The following is a 19,997-nucleotide window of genomic DNA, read 5'->3' as shown; positions in this document are numbered from 1 at the left end:
ACCAGAGGAGCTATACTTTGGTGGCCCAAATAGCCTAATGGAGCTGTGAACTTTGTCCACCTCTGTCTGCCACCCTTTTCTTGATATATGTCTTACTCACCGGGATATATTGAATACTGCTGCACTACCACGTTACTCAAACAAGTGAAGGTGTCCTTGTGCGCGTGCGTACTTTTGTGAGCGCGAGCAACCCGGGGAGGCGTGGCTACATCAAAAAAGGGGTCGAAGTGGGAGGAGCGAAGTGGGCAGAAGTAGTGGAGTTCGGTGGGGAGCGGAGGTAAGGGGAGGGCGAGAGTTGTCGGTCCATGACATGAATGAACCATGTTCGGGAACGGAGGGTTAGCTCTCCCGGTTTGCTCCTTTCTCCTGCTACACCTCCCGGTTCTCCCGCTAACGAACAACTGGCCCGTTAAGGTAAATAGCTTGCGGAGTAGCCGTTTGTTCACTGTAGTTATCCATTAGCACAGTGGTTTAAAGTTATGAGGGGGGACTAGTAGTTTGCTCCAATGGAGAGTAGTCACTTCTCAAGTCTGTCACTTTGATGCTGCCTTCCTTATCGTTCAGAGCACTGTCTACTTTTCTGCTTAAATTAATTCTTGGAGACATTTTCAAAGATGTAATTAACTCAGTAACGGTAATGTCTGAGTTAAATTTCTCTCCCCAGAGAAGTTCGGGCTTCGAAAAGCCACATAACCACAGTGTTATTGTGTATGTGAAGGTAAGCTAACTGTTACCAACTGCGGGAACATCACTGTTCTCTGAGCCGAACCTCCGAGAAAGCTGATGCTGTTTTTGAATTAACTCTGGTCTCGGATGCTCGGATGCGTCAAGGAATGAACGGTAACGACTGTCTAAACATGTGTTTTCATTAGACGATAAACAAGGCAGCAGTGAAGTGACATGAATGATGTCAGTTGTAAATGGTGTTTGGTTACCCCTCTCTCTCCAAACCAGTTGTAACACTGAAGAATGAGGTTCCCCCAGATTTATACTCAGATCAAACCACATCAAATGATCGTGACCTGTTGTGTGAGGTTTATTGTAATCACCAGATTAAAATTTTCTCCGAGTGGGGTAAAATGTTGATCTGCGTCAATTTATCTGTTTGTTTATGATGATGTAGCTAAAAACAGCAGCCTTGTTGAACTTGACCAATTTGTACATTGGATGTAACAGAAGCAATGTTTGTAACTATATTCATGTTTTATTCAGGCAGATGGTTGCAAATGCAACTCATGTGAATAATAGGTTTATGTTTATATTTACGTGTTTGTGTATTTGTCTGTACTATCTGTACTATCTGAAATAAATGTAGATCTCTGGCAGTGGAAAATCTACCTACATTAGAGATTTAGATATTATGTTAATTAAGTTGCAAATCACAGTAACTCACTGAGATACTGCTTAATATTGTGAATTTGGATGAACAATTCAACATGAAACAATTCATTAATTCTTTGGTAGTTTTAGTCCACATACAGTACTTAACAGTTATGTTGATTAATCCCCCTTAAAGACAATAATTTAAACTATGCAGCTTTTACTTGTAGGGAAAATCTATTTGTCTTTCTTCATGTGGCCAAGTATATAAGTGATTAAGTAATTTAGTTTGTCAAACAGACAATAGCTATCAGTGAAGGAAACATTATATTGACTTCGGTCACATAGATTGTAGGATAGAAACATCTCTTCCTTCACATCATTGACCGGCCATTTGGCTGCACTGTTGACTGTGGGCTAAATCAGTATTAGGTGACTGACAAACTAACAGACTGATCTGCTGCCTGACCAGGAGGCTTGATTGTTTAACTGTGTAAATAAGACAACATGGTGACAGCCATCAGTCAGCCAGCCCAGCAGGGTTGAGGTCTCATGAAACTCTAAACAGATGCATATTCAAAGTGCAATCAATTGTTTGCAGACACTTTTTCCTCAGTAGTAACCACCACCATTCACAGTTCTTCCTCTAAATGATAAACACTCTTGGTTTCTGTGTATGTAAGTGAACTGAACATTCCCAGAGATGGCTGATAAGCTGCCCCATGTTTGTTTGGTTAGCACAGATTTCTTAATTCAGTCCATTTATTCTTTGCAATGAAAGAAAAAAACTTATACTGTATAGAGAATTTAAAAGAGCCCTGGGTTTGTGGATGTGGAGCTGAGCTTCGTGGATCAAGTTGACTACACATAAAAATGATGGCAGCAGTAAAAAGGGATAGTTGTGTAATGCACACAACAATTGGCATGACATCTAATATACTTTTTTGGCAAAGGTTATTTAAAGACAGTGTCTTCCAACAGTAGTTAAGCAGTCTTTGTACATTATTACACGCAAACGTAATGCACCATAGCAGTGGTGACGCAATGCTTTCTATTTAAAGGTTTACGTTCATTGTGGTAACATCACTTAGTTTGAAATAGCAGACGATTCGCTTAATTTAACTATATATATATATATATATATATATACATATAAGTATATTGAGCAACAGTCCAGACGTATTATATATTAGTGTATTTTTATATTCCATTCCATTTGTTATAGCCCTGTTTGTGAAAACTGTTAGTGTGCTGTTTTGATTCAAACCTAATATCTAAGAGCCACTTCAGCAAACTAGCCTGATCTTACTTTTCTAATCAAGGAATCTTGCTTAAATGAAATTCATTTTCATTTTCAAAGACTTTAACTTTTTCTCATATCCATTCATGTCTTACACTTATTTGGTCATGTAAGTGTTTCCTGGGCAAATGCATTTTATGGTTAAGTCAAAAGGGACTCCATAACTGGGATTTAACAATATATCCTCTGGTATTATTTTTTTAAACTTAAAAACATAAAGAAATATTTTGATGAGATCCCTTAAATTTTTTTTTTTCTTTAATTAGCGACCAAGACATGTACTGAAGAGAACTACTTACAGCTGAAAAATATACCTGTGATGTGCTGGACTATGTAGTGGTGCCATTGTCTTTAGGTTGGCAATTCTGTACATTGATATAGATGTATCTCTGATAATACTGACTCATAATATCAACCCTGCCAATACTGACTGGACTGTTCTCCATTCCTCCACTTTGTTTATAAACTTGTTGCTGGTAAATGCTAAAAGTATAGATCAGGGGCCCTCCATTATTCTTTTTATCTCAAAAAATATTAATGTTTGTTGATGTGCCGTTTCAATTATGATTCCAGTGGTTAACTTTTTAATATGATAGCTATCCAAAAAATGTTAGTGTAATGTTGCTTGATTAATCATTTCATAAAGCATCAGGTTGTTTCCTAAAGCAATGGAAACATTCTGTACAGTGTATTTGATTTGATTTATTTAATCAGCTGCTTTTAAGTTAGTCATTTCATTCAATATTCAAATACTAAATTCAAATGGTGAATTCTAGTAGCTGAAAATGGTTAAATCAAATAGAAACAGTGAAACCTAAAGAAGTCCGGCTGTCTCTCTGCATGTAAACAAAACCAGTTAGAGCAGATGGTTGGCAGTGAGGAGGAAGAAACTGGGGTGAGATATCGTTACACACACAAATACATTTTGCAAGTGACAACCAATATCTGATTAAATACATTTATAGACATATTCAAATCTGTTGGTCATAATTTGACCAAAAGTGAACCTGTTACATACTAGCTGAATAGTACACCCTGTGCTATTTAGTTATTGGTTTATCACATACAAAAAGTTAAACTGTCTTCTTCTTACAATGCTAAAAACTAAATAGACATTATAATATATTTTAACCTTGTGAAGTTGCAGTGGACTTCATAACCATTGAAATCACATGTGCTAGCTAATCACAACAGCACACAGTTAGCCACAAAGACATTTTAGCGTTGTGGTCAGCAGATACAACTTGTAGATGTTTAGTTTTACCAGTGTATTAAAGGGTCAGTTCAACTGAATTGAGATTTCTGGGTACATGTCTTCCAAGTTCATGTATATGTATATGTGACTGTGTATGTGATGTGTGTCTGCCAGGACAGAAGTGAAGGGAGGGTGGAGCAGGGTACCATCCATCTACAATCACACAGCCATGGAAGTCTGAATGTCAAACAGACAAGCAATAAGGTACTGCAGTTACACACTCACACTCTTCAATCTTTTTTTAATGTGAATTTAATTTGTGTCTGACTCAAATCAATATGTGAAGCCCTTTTTACTCAGGCTCTTTTGGAGTTAAGAAGAACCTTCATTATGCCACCTTTGCCTGTTTACACTGAACAAAACAAAGCTGACATATTGACGCTCCAGTGTGTGATTTTTAATGCATGCCGGCATACCAGAATCAGAGGCGTGGGTGTCTGTCCCGCAATGCCATCTCTTCATTTTATACAGATGTCGATTTGGCTCTGTGACTACCTCCGCTGCCAGAATAAAGGCGGACCAACAATTGCAATAATACTTCAATTCCCAAACTGCTGTTTGATAAGTTACACCTCTCCCTAGTTGAAATGACATGCTTGTTCCGGTTGTTTTTTCTGACTGTGTATTCTCTCTTCTAGGAGGAGGTGTTTCAGTGGTGGGGGGAGTGGTCCAGTTGGTCCTCTTGTTCCAGGAGCTGTGGAGGAGGAGTGAGGAGTCAGGAGAGACACTGTCTCATACAGAGGTAGTGTGTTTTAAAATAGCTATATCGATGCACACACAAATGTAGATGGAAAGTCATTTTTGTGGGGACCACTATGGAAACTGGGTACAAACATAACCATAGTTCACACAAGTGAACATGACCATCTGTGGTAGCTCAAACCAGGTAGATCTTGACCGTCAACCTCAGATCCAGGACAAGCAATGTGGATTCTGTCCTGGTCATGGAACAGCTCTTTACCCTTGCATGGTTACTAATGAACTGTGATGGGAGTTTGCCCACTCAGTCTACACAAGTTTTTGGGACTTTTGTTGAAGGGTCATGACCGTGTCCCCCAGGACGTCTTGTGGGGTGTATGGGGGTATGGGGTACAGGGGCAGTTGCTACGAGCCATTCAGTCTTTGTGACGTTGTTGACGAGTTTCAGCACCTCCAGTTCTGAGGCTGTGGATCTCTGCCGAAAAACAGTGGATTGCCCTCTCTAAGTCGGGAGGCAGCTCAGAGTAGAGCTGCTGCTGAAGTTGAAATAGGCCAGTTGAGGTGGTTCGGTTCAGGCATCTGATCAGGATCAGGCACCTTCCTTTTGACGTTTTCTGTATATGATAACATGGTCACATTGGTCCCGTCAAAGGATAAGTTGTGTAACTAATGGATGGAATAACACACTGTGGCAGAGTGAGTAGAAATGTGGCAACACACACATGGAATATAGGTAGAGTGTTGACAGAATGTGTGTGTTTGTTACCTTTGACCTTCCCCTGTCAGACTTGCGGAAGTTTCTGTCAACCAAGATTAACACCACTCTGCCCTCACTGTTGGCCCTCTGTCTCCCCCCTTCTTCCCCTTTCTTTCTCCTCCCATTTTCTCCTCTCATGTCTGCCCCTTTTACTCCTCTTTCCATTTTCATCAAATTTTTCTCCTTTTAAACCCACACTCTTCTCCTCATTTTCCTCGCTTTCCAGTTTATTCACTGATTCCACTTCCTCTTGTCTTGCTTTTCTTTTCTCCCCTCTTCCTCTCCTGTCCTCCCCTCATCATCCTCTACCAATTAGATGTGACACTCTCACATACTGACCTCCCGCTCACCTCTTACTGCTGTCTCTCCTACTTTACCGTCTAAACAGTGTAGGAGGATGGGCTGAAGAAAGAGAGACATAGATAGATAGACAGAGGAGGTGTTTATGTGTGGGGGTTGGGGGCTGGAGGGTGGGGGGTTCACACGGTAATGAAAGACAGATGCATTAACTCCGTGTTGGAGTTCTTTAGGTCCCCCCTAACACACATACAGAATTTGAATTATATTGGACATAAACTACAACACTCTTAAGATTTTTCTTGGTACAATTTGTGCAGACACATGTTGCTTGTTGTGAAATCTAGCCACATTTTGAAGTGCTGGGCCCTTAAGATGCATTTCCATGAGCCAGTTTCAAGTGAATAAAGATTCTTACTGCTTTACTGTCAAAAAATCCAAGTTGTTCATGTTCTTTAGTTGATCACGTCTCATGTAAATGTGTGCACTTGCTACAATATTCACCCAGTCACAACAGAAAACTAAACACAGGAGCAACAGCAGATTTTCATTCAGCAGGGCCCATGGTAACATGTCTGCATCATATCCATTAACATGAATTTCCCCTAGGGGATAAATAAAGTATCTATCTATCTATCTATCTATCTATCTATGCTATCTATGCTATCTATGCTATCTATGCTATCTATGCTATCTATGCTATATGTTCCACTATGTTCACCAGCACATCAATGGTGTTTGTCTGCTGTTTGGTACCGGGCAGCCAGTTTTTCTGTGGGTTTATCAGAGCGTTTTCAATGAAAACATCTGCCTGTGGTTCCCAGGTAGCCTAATGGTTAAGGCACATACCACATAGCGGCCACAGTTTGGCTCTTTCTTGCATGTCATTGCTCTCCTCACATTTCCTGTCTCTCAACACGGACTGTTCAATAAAAGCAAAACGATGAAAACATAATCTTAAAAAAACAAACAACAAAAAACTCCAGCTGCCTGCTGCTGGAGAGGAAGTTGATGAGATCAGAGTGTGGGCTATAACAATGAAACAAGCAGCTAAAAGAGGCTAGAAAGCTGCATAAGTAAGTGATTATACTCAGTTGTTCATCACTATGAGTGAATTGGAAATATGAAAAAACTAGCATTAATATTCATGGTTTCACAATAACTGTGAAGCAGTGAGTAATAATGGTGATTGTGCATTGAGTGATTTAGGTCATGTTACATACAATGCAGTTTAACTCAGAGTGGCGGCTTCTGACTGACTGACTGACTGACTGAGTGATCGTAGTTTTATCATTGGTCAGCTGAATACCACATGACTGAAATGGAGTTTCCCCAATGCCCCTTTCAAAATCAATTGGCACAAACAGTTTTTTTAGGGGACTTTTACAGTCTGCATTGTTTACTGGACACTGGACTGAAACCAGCAGACACTAGACTGAAACCAGCTGACACTGGACTGAAACCAGCTGACACTAGACTGAAACCAGCTGACACTAGACTGAAATCAGCTGACACTGGACTGAAACCAGCAGACACTAGGCTGAATCATAATAGAATGTGTTGATGTCAAGTCAAGTCAATTTTATTTGTATAGCGCCAATTCACAACATAAGTTATCTCAAGTCATTTTCCAAATAGAGCAGGTCTAGACCTTCTTTTTATAATATTTTTTACAGAGACCCAACAATTCCCACCAAGAGCAGCACTACGTGACAGTGGCAAGGAAAAACTTCCTTTTAAGAGGCAGAAACCTCGAGCAGAACCGGACTCAGGGTGGGTGGCCATCTGCCTTGAACGGTTGGGTTAGAAGACACAGAGAGAGAGAGAGAGTGAGAGAGAGAGAGAGAGCAAGAGAAAGCACAGAGGAAAAGAACAAGAACATGCAATGATAGCAATATTAATAATAATGATAGTAGCGACAGTAACAGCAATAGTAATGTAATGGCAACTGTAGTGCTCATACTGATAAAAATAGCAATGACAGCTAATAACATTAATAATTATCATTACAAATTATAGTAAATTTTAGCAGGTTTAGCAGCAGGTGTTAAACAGGATCATGAGGGCAGTAGGTGGTTTGCAGTTGCAGATCCAGACTCTACAGCTCTGGAGGCAGGAGGACCTGCAGAGAGTAACAGGAAGGAGATAAAGGAGGAGAAGGGAGAGAGAGAGGCACACAGCCTGGGTGCTTCATGTGCTTGAGGGAAAAAACAAATGGTTAGAATTATGCAGTGGTTTTCAGAAAGTTTACAGTGATCTTGTCGGCAGGACAACCTGTACTATACTGTACTGAGTTTACTGATTTATTGAGACTGAGGCCCACCCGCCGGTGGTAGGATGGTAACAGGTACAAAGGCTGAATAAGAAGCTAACTGAGAGTTAAGACATAAAAATACGTTTTAAGTTTGAAAGTCTGAACGGAGTAAGACAGTCTGATGTCAGCAGGAAGGTTGTTCCAGAACAGAGGGGCACGATAGGAAAAGGCTCTGCAGCCAGCTGATGTCTTTTTAACTCTGAGAACAGACAGGAGCCCTAAATTCTGGGAATGGAGAGCACGAGATGGAGTATAAGATTTAAGCAGATCAGACGGGTATGAAGGAGCAAGTCCATATAGAACCTTATATGCCATCAAAAGCACCTTAAAGTATGATCTGATATGGACAGGTAGCCAATGAAGGGAAGCTAAAATCTGTGTAATATGGTCAAACTTTCTGGATTTAGTAACAATTCTAGCTGCAACATTCTGAATCATTTGAAGACTTTTAATACGAGCATGTGGCAGGCCAGAAAACAAAACGTTATAATGATCAAGTCTTGATGAAACAAAAGCATGGATTAAGATTTCAGCATCAGTCTTAGACAGAAAAGACCGAATCCTAGCTATGTTACATAGATGAAAAAAGGCAGTCTTAGTGATAATGTGTTGATCAAATTAGAGGGAAGAATCGAAAGTGCCACCCAGATTTTTGGCTGTCAGACTATGAGAAATCACACAGTTATCAATAGTTATTGTTAATTGCTCAAACTGGTGTCTGTGTTGGGTCGGGCCAACGACCAGCATCTCAGTTTTGTCTAAATTTAGGAGCAAAAAATTATGAGACATCCATCTTTTCACAGCAGACAAACAGACCTCTAAATTCGTAATCAGAGAGGAATCATCAGCCTTTATAGGTACATACAGCTGAGTATCATCAGCATAACAATGGAAATTTATTCCATGACTGCGAAATAATTTGACTAAGAGGTGAAATATATAGAGAAAAAAGGGGCCAAAAACAGAGCCCTGGGGTACACCATATCTCACAACAGAGTATGTCGATATAGTGTTATTATAGAAGATGCATTGTCTTCTGTCAGATAAGTGGGATTTTAACCAGGTGAGGGCCAGGCCAGAAACACCAAATTTGCTTTCAAGTTGGTCTAAGAGAATACAGTGATCTATAGTATCAAAAGCTTCACTGAGATCCAGCAAGGGGAGCACAGAGGTAGAGTCCGAATCCATGGAGATCAGAAGATCATTTAATACTTTAGTGAGTGCTGTCTCAGTGGAGTGACAGGCCCTGCATATAGCAGACTGGAATGGTCCAAAAAGATTGTTATTAGACAAATGAGACAAAAGCTCCTGAGACACAACCCTTTCCAGTACCTTCGAAAAGAAAGGTAGGTTTGAGACTGGTTGATAATTATTTAAGGATGGATCAACGTGTGGTTTTTTAAGCAAAGGTTTCACCACAGCAGTCTTAAAGCTACTGGGAACAATAATAATGTTCAGTACTGATGGTCCCAACATTGGCCATAGGTCTTTGGAGATCTTATCTGGTAGAGGGTCCAGTAGACAGGTGGTGGGTTTGGAAGCCAACACCAGTTTAGCTCCAGTAGTTTCTCAGCAAGAGCAGCTACAGTTGCTGGACCAATGTGTTGTGTGGTAAATACAATTGAGCTAGTAATGTGAGGACAAGCTAGTGTTGCTTCAAACTTGATAAAAAAGTGATCAGAGATTGCAGAAGTAACGGGAGAGACAGTCAGACTTAGATACCTCTTATTCCACGGGATAGGATTAAGTCTAGAGTGTTTACAGCAGTCCCACAACAGTTTTCAACTATGTGTTCAATTTCACACATTGACCAGCCAGATACCAGGTTCTGATCGAGTCTTGTTACATTAAGCTACTGAAAAGTGTCTGAATATCTCCCTTTATGAAAAGTGGAAGTGGGATTCGTTTCGAGTGCTCTCTGAAGTTTTGAAATGTTGGCCACAACAAAAAGGTCTGGAATTGGAACAAATGGAGCAACTGATTGTGATCAATTTGGTATGCAAGATGGTAATGAGGATAACATCAGCATTAGTCAGTGTGAAGCATTTTAAATGTGCTGTGTGAATTTATGCCAAGTGTCTGAGAAGTGTATATACTGTAAGTAGTGTTTGCTCACAGTGTCAGCTGCTGTAGCTACTCATTAAACAAACTCACTTCTCATTATGAGCCTTAAATGTCAGTGAATCACTGTTTATTCTACAAAGAACTACTTCTTCATAACAGGCGAGTTGTCACAAAAGCTATGTGTGGGCATGATAGACTGTGTACTAAAGGAAAGGTTTTGGGAAAAGATCGTTGTGGATTGTAACATTTCTTTCTCTTCTTTTCCCACACCCACTAAACCTCAGCTCTTCAGCTGGCATCCTGCAGGGTTTGCCCTCAGGTTTATTACAGTATTTACAGCACTTTGATTCCTGACTGAAATTATGTGTCATTCATAATATGCCTTCCATACTGACTGACAGGTGATGAAAGTTGTTATTCCTCTATGCCAGTGACAGTCAGAGCCGGCACAGAGCCATGTTGTTTTCAGATTGTCAATTCGTCTGTCCCATTCTCGCGGACGCGATATCTCAGTAACGCCATGACCGAACTTCTTCAAATTTGGCACAAACATTCACTTGGACTCAAGGATGAACTTATTAGATTTTGGTAGTCAAAGGTTAAAGGCCAGAGGTCAACGTCCTGGTGACCTCACAGAAGCATGGTTTTGGTCTTGTGAACGCCATATCTCGAAAACTCTTCAAGGGAATCCCTTCAAATTTGGCACAAATGTTGACTCGGACTCAAGAACAAACTGGACATACTGACTATTTTGGATGTTTTAGCAATAACCCAAGACTTCACACAGCAATTATGACAAAAGTTCACAGTGTTGTGTAGTGGGAGCTTCGAGCAATGAACAAACCAAGTGTCAAAATGGAACATTTTACTTGCCAGTATGCTGCAGTTTTACAAGCACAACGTAGACAAACCGGGCTCTTACAGCCGGTGTCTCAACTTCATAACATCAACACTTTACTAATAATAAAACCGCAACAGCTCCTGTTCCTTATACTTCAAAATAAAAGCACGTCTGCTCAACACTTCATCATATTACTAAATCATTACCATTAGCTGCCTTTCAAACAGAGAAACATAAACCACATTATTTAGCTTGTTTGAACCAAACAGTTCACAACATCCTCCATGATAAGTTGATCAACCCTATTCAGTCCATTTCTTTAACTTATCTCTAATGGATATATTAACTGAAAAGGTCTCTTTAACACACTTGCCCGTAGAAGTACGAATAGTACAGGAACGAATGAGTCCATCGCTGCCTAGAAACAGTTCCAGTATCCTCTCTTATCAGGACAACATCTCCCACCTTCAAAACAGTGGGTGTAGGTAGCTCACATTTGTGAGCTGATTTCAAGTCCATTAAGTAGTTCTTTCGCCAGCTGTTCCAAATGCTGGTTAAGAGACGCTGACGATACCTCCATCTCAAACCCATGTCCTCTCTGCTCACATTGGTCGCCTGAGATGGGAGGAGCACAGTCTTTGGTGGTAGAGAAGTTAGTCCTTTCCCAACCAGGAAATGAGATGGTGTGAATGGCTGGTGCTCTGATGCCTCACTGTGTACATAGGAGAGAGGTCTGGAGTTCACCACAGCCTCTACCTCTGCAAGGATAGTCATTAGTTCCTCCTGGTTTAGTGAAGCTTTCCCCATGACCCTCCTTAAGCATGTTTTCACAGATCTCACAAGTCTTTCCCAGAAGCCACCCCACCAAGCAGCTCGCTCAGCAATAAACTTCCAGGTGATCCCTTTGTCTGTGAAGAATCTTATGAGCTCTGATGCTCTGATGATCTGATTGCCTGCATAGTTCTTTCAGGTCTTGGTCTGCTCTTTTGAACATCTTGGCATTGTCCAAGTAAATTACTTTACACAGTCCTCACCTTGCAATAAATCTCTTTTAAGGCTAAGAGAAAAACTTTGGTAGTCTGATCTGAGACTAACTCTAGATCTCCACATTAACCCGAACACTTTCAGTACATTTGCACAGGTGTCTGTTTCTTTTGTGTGTTCTACTCCACTTTCTGTCCACTTGGCTCTCAGATCTGGTGAATTTGTCACCTATTTACACAGGTTCATGCCGGCACGGGACAGAATCTCCTTTTGCTATTGTGGAGACTGAAAAGGCTTCCTCCACATCACATGAACTGGAAATTAAGTCATCCACATAGAAAGAATCTCTGTGCCTCTGCTGCTCTAGGCTGCTCTGTTTCGTACTGCTTGATGTGTTTCCTTATTGTTTCAGCTAACAGGAATGGGCTAGGAGAGATGCTGAATACTACTCATTCTCATGATGCGCAACTCATTTTTAGTCTTTGGTTGCAGGTGCCTGGAGCCACAGGAACCCCGACAACATCTTTGATCTTTTTTGCTAGAGCTATCTGCAAGAAAGCCTTGGTAATATCTGCAGGCTATCTAGTCTGAATCTGATTAGCACCTCTAACAGATTTGGATTAAGGTTGGGCTCTGTCATTTAGTGATGGGCAACCCTCCTCATATGAAGATGCATCAAACACCACTCTGTTTGGTTGTTGCTTTATGACAGCATGATGTGGCATGTAATATTTCATATTTCTATTTTGCTCTGCCCTTGAACTGTCCTCTGGTACAGCCTCGCAGATGCCTTGCTGCAGGTAATCCTGTATGATGTCATTGTACCTCGTGTACAAGGTTGCATCCATTTTTAGTCTCCTCACGACTTCTTCAAACTGCTCCCTAGCGACCCTGAAGTTGTTCGGGAGCTCAGGTCTGTCAGGTTGCCATGGTAACTCAACTTGGTAGCGGCCATTCATGTGTGTTATAGTCTGTTCAAAGCTCTGAATAGCCTCTGTTTCCTCCGGGGTCTGGGTTTTCTCATTAATGATACCCAGTGACTCCACCTCCCAAAAGGCGTGTAGCTGTTCAGAGCTATGGGTGTCCTCATCTAGACTGATGTGCATACAAGTGATGTCAGTTTCGCTGGATGTTGTAACTGGCCCTTGCTAAGCCCATCCGAAGCTGCTCTCTATGGCTACGAGAAAAGAAACAATTCCCAATTCAACCTATGAATTGAGGTTAGGAATATTGACATTATTAATAATAATAATGTCATATAAATAATATTGATGTTATTAATATCTGCATTTTTTATAGGCTACTACTTATTGAGAAAAATGTAACTTCAATATCATAATTGACATATTTATTAAATGTGGTGTGTTTGTCTAAGTGCCACTAGATGGCAGTGTTAGAGCACAAATGACAACCTGTTGAATTTTGAGCAGACTGGAGGAAAAAAGAGAACTTTGGTTCAGTGAGGCTGTGATTTCAATGTAAACTGTTTAAGATCCATTCTGATTAGTGGAGAGAATGTTTTCCTGTTAAACAAAAACACAGATATGGTCTGTTCACCCTCTGGACAGGAATGAGAACCTGTAGCATAGGGCTAAACAATTTGGGAAAATAATCTAAATTTTTCAAGTTCCTTATCCTTTGTATTATTCAACAAACACAAGCAATAAATCATTCTATATTATAACTAACACAATATTAGATAGATTAAACATAAACCGTTCTTTCATGTAGGCCACGCCTAAATGTCATGATGAAATTAGATGATGCATGAATTGATATGAATGACATATTTTTATTTAATTACTTCAATCGCAGTAGTATATTGACTGATTTGTTTAACTTACAGCTTTGTAAGCATGTAAAATTGTCCATTGTTATGCAGACATGGTTTTCTTCATGGAGATCCCATCTGGCAAACCCCTCTCTTGGGCCAGCTGCAATGTTTTCCCCCGTGTGCTCGTCTGGGAAGTAGGCAGTTTGAAGGCAGTGAGCGCAGAGTTTCATTAATGAAATACACCGTAAGACTCTGATAGGGCTCTGCTGTATTAGCGAAAAACGAAAATAGCTAAAATATGTGTGGGATCGCACGCTGTACTGCTTATCCAGTTGTTGCTCCCTCTTTTGGCCGACTACTCTACTCTTGCTTGCATGTCACATGACCAGAGTGTTATCACAGCCTTTGCAGTCAGAATATCTCATTTTATCATATCGCGATATTATCGCAAATGCGATTAATCATTCAGCTTTACTATAGAGGATGTAGAGACAGAGCAGGTGAGGGGGTGGAGCAGGGAGCAGAGCGAGGAGTGCACCTGAACCACTCACATAGACTTCATACAAACGAATACTTGAACTTGAACAGATGTCACTCAAACCCGCTCAAATTCACCGCTGATGATGTTGCATTGCCTCAGCTTGTTTTCAGTTTCAGTGATTTAGTCATTTCCTGACCCCCGCTCTGCACAAATGTGCTGTCCCATATACTGATTCGCAGTTGCATATAAGACAAATGATAGGTACGTAGCCAAAACATACCCACTTGCAGTAGCCCACATAACCACAATATAGGCATACATACAACTCATTGTGTATGAAATGTAGCCCCTCTGTCAAAAAGGTGTGGGTATGTTGATGCCAGCCAATAGCATGGAAGTATTGATGGTACAAACGTCTTAAGACATTCAAAAATTAGCGTGTTCACACAGCATTTTCTGTCATCTTTAGACGTAATTGAGGTGTAAAGACGACATTTTCTGTTGTCTTAATGCGGCCGTCAAAATAGAGGTTTTGGACCAATCCGTGCCATAGTCCTGCAACACATTCAGTCCAGCCTCCCCAACAGACTTGACCCCCTCCAGTGTGCTTGCTGCTCCAACTGCTCCACTGAAGACGCTGTAACATCTGCACAACTATATTTCCAAAGTGCTTCAGTTTTGACAGATGAATGACAGATAAAACAGTAACTAATGCTCTCATTGCCTGCTCCTGCTATGTCTCAATTAAAGCAAGAACATCCCTTATTGAACATAAGATATTCTTGTCCCTGACAGTGCGTTTGATAACCAGAAGAGAGGTAGGCACATCATATCTTTCTTGTGCATGGCCTCCATCATAATGTAATTGATGGGCAGATGAAGGAAAGTGCTACTTGGTTTTTGGGGTTAAATTAGGGTCTCAGCCCCATAACCTGCCCTCTCTCTTATGTGATAGTATATTTTCATTGCCTTCAGCAACACATCCAGCACTGTGTGTTGTACATGTAATGCAGTATATTAACCATATTTTATTCCATATCCTGTCTTTGTCTCAGGCTGTCCACCACACAGAACATAAACAGCTCATATTGTGTTGGCTCTCCTAAACAGTACCAGCTCTGTCCAAACCAGGTATGGTGCTACACTCATATTGATACTAAAGTTAAAGGTATAATATGTAACTTTTCTGCATTAAAATGTTTTAAAATGTTATAAAATGTCTTAAAATGTCTTAAAACAAGTAGACCAGAAAAATTTAATCATGGTAAGGATCTGTTTCATTTCGTCGCCTGTCAATGGCGTCATATCCTCTTTTAGCCTCGTTGTGGTTGCCTACCAGAATCGTTAAAATTAAAAAGATTTTTATCCAGTTTTACGTGTCATGGATCATAAGTTGTCAGAGAAACAATCCGAGCAACATTAACAGTAGCTTGGCTCCCAGACCCTCCCTGACGTCCAGTGTAGGAGACACACTGATATTTAAAACCAAAGTTCCTTATTTGGTGTTTCTACCAAGTCACTGGAGACCTCTGCAGATAATTAAAAACCTCTTGAGCACCTGGTTCATAAGTCATCAAAGAAATGACCTGACCAAACAAAGCAGAATGCAGTGATGGCATTGGTAAAGACAACAACTCCCATAATCCCATGCCACTTCACCCAACACCATCTTTTGCTATTGTTTTGATTGAGAGACTCCTAGAGGCATAAGTACGGTGGCCCTGAGAGCTCAATGCACTGCACCTCAAGAAAACGCATACAAAAATATTTTCATCAATTTGACAACACATGTGCTGCAAAAAAAATGACAGCACATGCAAATAAACAAATGCACTGAAAATTCAGTCCTACAGCACAACAGAAGTGTTTCCAGCAGACACAAGCGTAGAGGTAGCGCTGGGGGGCGGGGCATGAAGCAGTAATCCTAACTGCAGCGGCCTCTCTCTCTCTCTCTCTCTCTCTCTCTCTCTCTCTCTCTCTCTCTCTCTTTCTCTCTCTCTCTTTCTCTCTCTCTCTCTCTCTCTCTCTCTCTCTTTCTCTTTCTTTCTGTCTCTCTCTATCAGAATCAAGGCAAAAAATAACTTAAAAGGAAAAAAAAGTGAGTAACCTGTCTGGGACGCACTTGTTATCCAGTGCTTTTAACTTCAGAGGTTACAATTTGACATTGAACAACAAGTTCCAGCCAGGTTCATGACTTTTTAGTGTCCCTAGAAACACTTCTGTTGTGTTGTAGGACTTAATTTACAACGTTTTTGTTTATTTGCATGTGTTGTGAGTTTTTGCAGCGTGCAGCATGTGTTCTCTGAAGTTGCAGTGTGTTGAGCTCTCAGGGCCACCATACTTATGTTTCTAGGAGTCTCTCAATCAAAATAATCAAGTTACAGACAGTGTAGGAAGAAATTAATGAAAAACTGAAAAACTCTTGTCATGCTTGAATTGTCTTTTAAGCTGTAGGTGTCCTTTTCTATGTCTTTGTGTGTGCGTGTGTGTTTGTGTGTTGTTGTGCTTGCCAGCCCTGTCTCAGCCCAAGTGTTAGCTTCAAACAGCACCAGTGTTCCCAATTTAACTCTAAAGCCTTTGGAAGAAGATACTACCAGTGGATACCTCTTTACCCAGGTACACCGTCGGTATGTCTGTCTGTCTGTCTGCCTGCCTGCCTGTCTTCCTTCCTTCTTTATTCTGGACATGAACATTCACAACTTGAATGCTGTGCTTTCTCAAATAAATGAAGGTAAATTGTTTCACAATTGTCAGTTGGCCACTTGCTGAAAATCATTCAGTTTGACTGCTTACATGGGGAATCTATTAAAGCCTTTCTAACTCTAGCAGTTGTGAGTTTCCTGATCTACTCTTCAGTTAAAGCTCACAAGGCAACTTTGCACTTTTGCAATCCAACTGAATTTTGTAGATTTCATTACACAGAAATCGTAGATTGTGATGTCAGTAAAGTAAATATCTTTTAAAATATGTAATTTCCTGTGTAGCTGATTACATCAGCATCTCCAATAAGCCATGTGACCTGCAGTGTACAACCATCAGTGGTGAGCGACAGCTCCTCGTTCCTGCCCATGATGGTACATTCTGCCGCGATACTAAATACCACGGAGTCTGTATAGAGGGAATATGTCAGGTAATCCAATAAAGGAAAAGTGGTGTTTTCAGAAGAATATATATACTAATATTTATTAAATGTTTAAGTTATAGCAAAATATATTTGATTTTTTAAGTCATTTAAGGCAAAGTTTTCTTGTTAATGAGAAAAATTGAACAAGTGAAACATGTTTTGAACTTCTCTTGCAGCCTGTAGGTTGTGAGGGAAAGCTGTACAGCAGTAAGACAGTGGACAGATGTGGAGTGTGTGGAGGCAACGGGGCGTCATGCCAGCGCATCTCTGGGTCATACAGGAAGGCACTCACACAGTTAGGTAACACACACACACAAACACACATGTAGACAGATGTGCGTACAAGTATAAAATTATGTACCATTATTGTTAAAGTCAAGTTATCAGGTGATGAATTCGGTTACACTGGTCAAACAATACTAAATATGCTGGATCCACATTCACATTCAAACATTGTTTTCCACTCAACCCTTGTGGTATATATCCATGCAGATAGTTTTACATGGGTAGATACCACAAGCTAGCTGCTATTGAGACGTCTACATACACCCCAGTACAAAAGGAGCTAAATGAAATGTCATTTCTAATGATGTAAAGGACATTTTACATTTAGAAATGAAAAATCAGTGGATTATCTTCAATAACAAGGCAGCAATGTCTGATTTTTTTTTAAACATAACTGTTTAGCCACGCTAGCTGCTGTTGGTCTTTTTGTTGATCAATTGATCTGTGCACCGCTTTGGTTCATAGAGTTTTCACTCATATTGTGAAATATCTCCATTTGCTGGATGGATTTGGCAAAAAAAATTTGTTCAGACATCCGTAGTGCTCGGATGATGTATTCTAATGACTTTGGTGATCCTCTGTGTTTTCATCTAACGCCATCATCAGAAAAGATTTTTTTTGTACAATACTATTCTCTCAGCCTTAGCCATACAAACGTTTGCATGCTAACAAGCTAAACCCAGATGTTGAACATTATACTTGCTAAAGATCAACATATTAGCATTTGCATTTTAGCTCTGTTCAGCCAGTAGCATGGCTGTAGATTGGGACTTGCTGATGCTATGACCAACAAAAATACCAAATGTCAAAACTCAGCACATCTGCTTCTAAGTTGGAAACTACTGATTGTTTATTTGTGATTTGGGCCTTTGGAGCTACTGGAGAAGTTGAGATCAGATTGAGCTGATGTGTACAGCAGCAAAGGTTGATTTCCAACAGGGACACCATGTTAGTTTCTGTCTTTTGTTTAATTTGTACACACACTTTTGCTACACTGTTCACTACTGACAGTTAGGTCACATCAGACAATCCTGCCTCTATTTTTGCCATCAGGCTACGTGTTCATCACCAACATCCCAGCTGGAGCTACAGACATTCAGATCATAGAGAGACACAAGACTGAGAACATCCTGGGTGAGAACCTACAACTTCTGTAAGGTCAATATACTGAATATGAAATCTCCAGATTTCAATAAACAGTTAAAGCACAAAGGGGGTTTTGAGATGTTTTTTTAATTCATGAAATTATATATATTTGAATATATGATATAACATAAGATTGACTGAACATGGTCTGGACCTTGTTATTAGTTTAATCTTCTCCTCTAGCTCTGGTAATTGGAATTTCCAAAACAAGAACCAGTAGCTGTATTGTAACACTTTCTTGAAATTGACTAATCTTTCTGTAGATGTTTGGGTTCTGACCCAGTTCTGATCTCACCCAATTTTCACCCATTTCCTGTCATATCCAGCCCTGTCAGATGAAGCCGGTAATTTCTTCTTCAATGGAAACACTGTGTTTGACCATCCTCAAAACTTCAGAGTGGCGGGAACAGTGTTTAAATACCGACGTCCAAGCAATGTGTTCTCTGATGGGCTGGAGTACATCATCGCCCAGGGACCAACACTGCAGGGCCTCAATGTTATGGTAGTGCTAGCACACAGAGATGTGTGCACACACACATTTTGTAAATAGTATATAGTATAGTATATGTGTCTTGTTTTTAAATACAACAAAATATGATTGAATTTTATCCCAGTATGAAGTATTTTAATCAGTATAATTTTTATCATTGTGTATGTAGTACTACAACTTGAATGGGAAGCTCCCTCACATCACCTACGAGTACACCATCCCCCTCAAGTCTTATGACATCACTGCTGCAGAGGGTGTCACTTTGAGCCCTGGCCACTCCCATCTTAACTTCACCTATAATGAGGTAAATGAGGACGTCATAGGGGATGAAGTGAGGTTGACAAACCACAGCAGAGGGAGTGTGACATCTCTCCATCACTGCAACACACAGCTGGCAGCTGACGACCAATCAAATATCCAGCTACAGGAAGAAGAAGAAGGGGAGGAGGTTTTGTGGGAAATTCGGACACCCAGCCCTCCACCACCAGCGGCCGTGTTGGTCTACAGACCGGCTGATGTCACCAGTCATGTGTTCAGCCACAATGATGTGGAAGAGCAGGGACCTCCTGCACCATCTGGATACCGTGAGTCAGAGACTGAGCTGTCTTCTGATAATAACATTTTTTAATTTTTAAATCAAATTACAAATGTTTGTGTAGAAGCTGCCAATAGACAGAGTTCATAGACAGAGTATATATATATATAGAAACAAGCTCATAGTTGATTTTAAAAAGCTGTAACTGTAACTACCAAATCTTTACATTTTTATTCCATGGTTTAAACAGTTATTTAATTATCATAGCTGGCATTGACTGTCAACAATGTAATATTTATATATATATATATATATATATTATTTTTTTTTT

General features: G+C 40.3%; 1 protein-coding gene across 1 annotated transcript in view; it reads left to right on the top strand.

Moving 5' to 3' along the window:
- The first annotated feature begins 289 nt into the window (after positions 1-289).
- LOC111648359 (ADAMTS-like protein 2) overlaps positions 290-19,997 on the top strand; it is a 32,580-nt gene continuing 12,872 nt past the window's right edge. The window contains exons 1-10 of the mRNA XM_087171805.1: positions 290-414; positions 3,990-4,079; positions 4,514-4,617; positions 15,142-15,217; positions 16,600-16,702; positions 17,071-17,216; positions 17,387-17,510; positions 18,549-18,629; positions 18,968-19,143; positions 19,301-19,715. Of these exons, the coding sequence (XP_087027931.1) occupies positions 322-414; positions 3,990-4,079; positions 4,514-4,617; positions 15,142-15,217; positions 16,600-16,702; positions 17,071-17,216; positions 17,387-17,510; positions 18,549-18,629; positions 18,968-19,143; positions 19,301-19,715 (1,408 nt within the window). The 5' untranslated portion in view covers positions 290-321. The remainder of the gene's footprint in view (positions 415-3,989; positions 4,080-4,513; positions 4,618-15,141; positions 15,218-16,599; positions 16,703-17,070; positions 17,217-17,386; positions 17,511-18,548; positions 18,630-18,967; positions 19,144-19,300; positions 19,716-19,997) is intronic.

The sequence above is a fragment of the Seriola lalandi genome, unplaced genomic scaffold (genome assembly GCF_002814215.2).
Source record: "Seriola lalandi dorsalis isolate HSWRI2012SDOR001 ecotype SW California unplaced genomic scaffold, Sedor1 jcf7180002054981, whole genome shotgun sequence".
NCBI lineage: Eukaryota > Metazoa > Chordata > Actinopteri > Carangiformes > Carangidae > Seriola > Seriola lalandi.
This window is presented reverse-complemented; position numbering and strand designations above follow the sequence as displayed.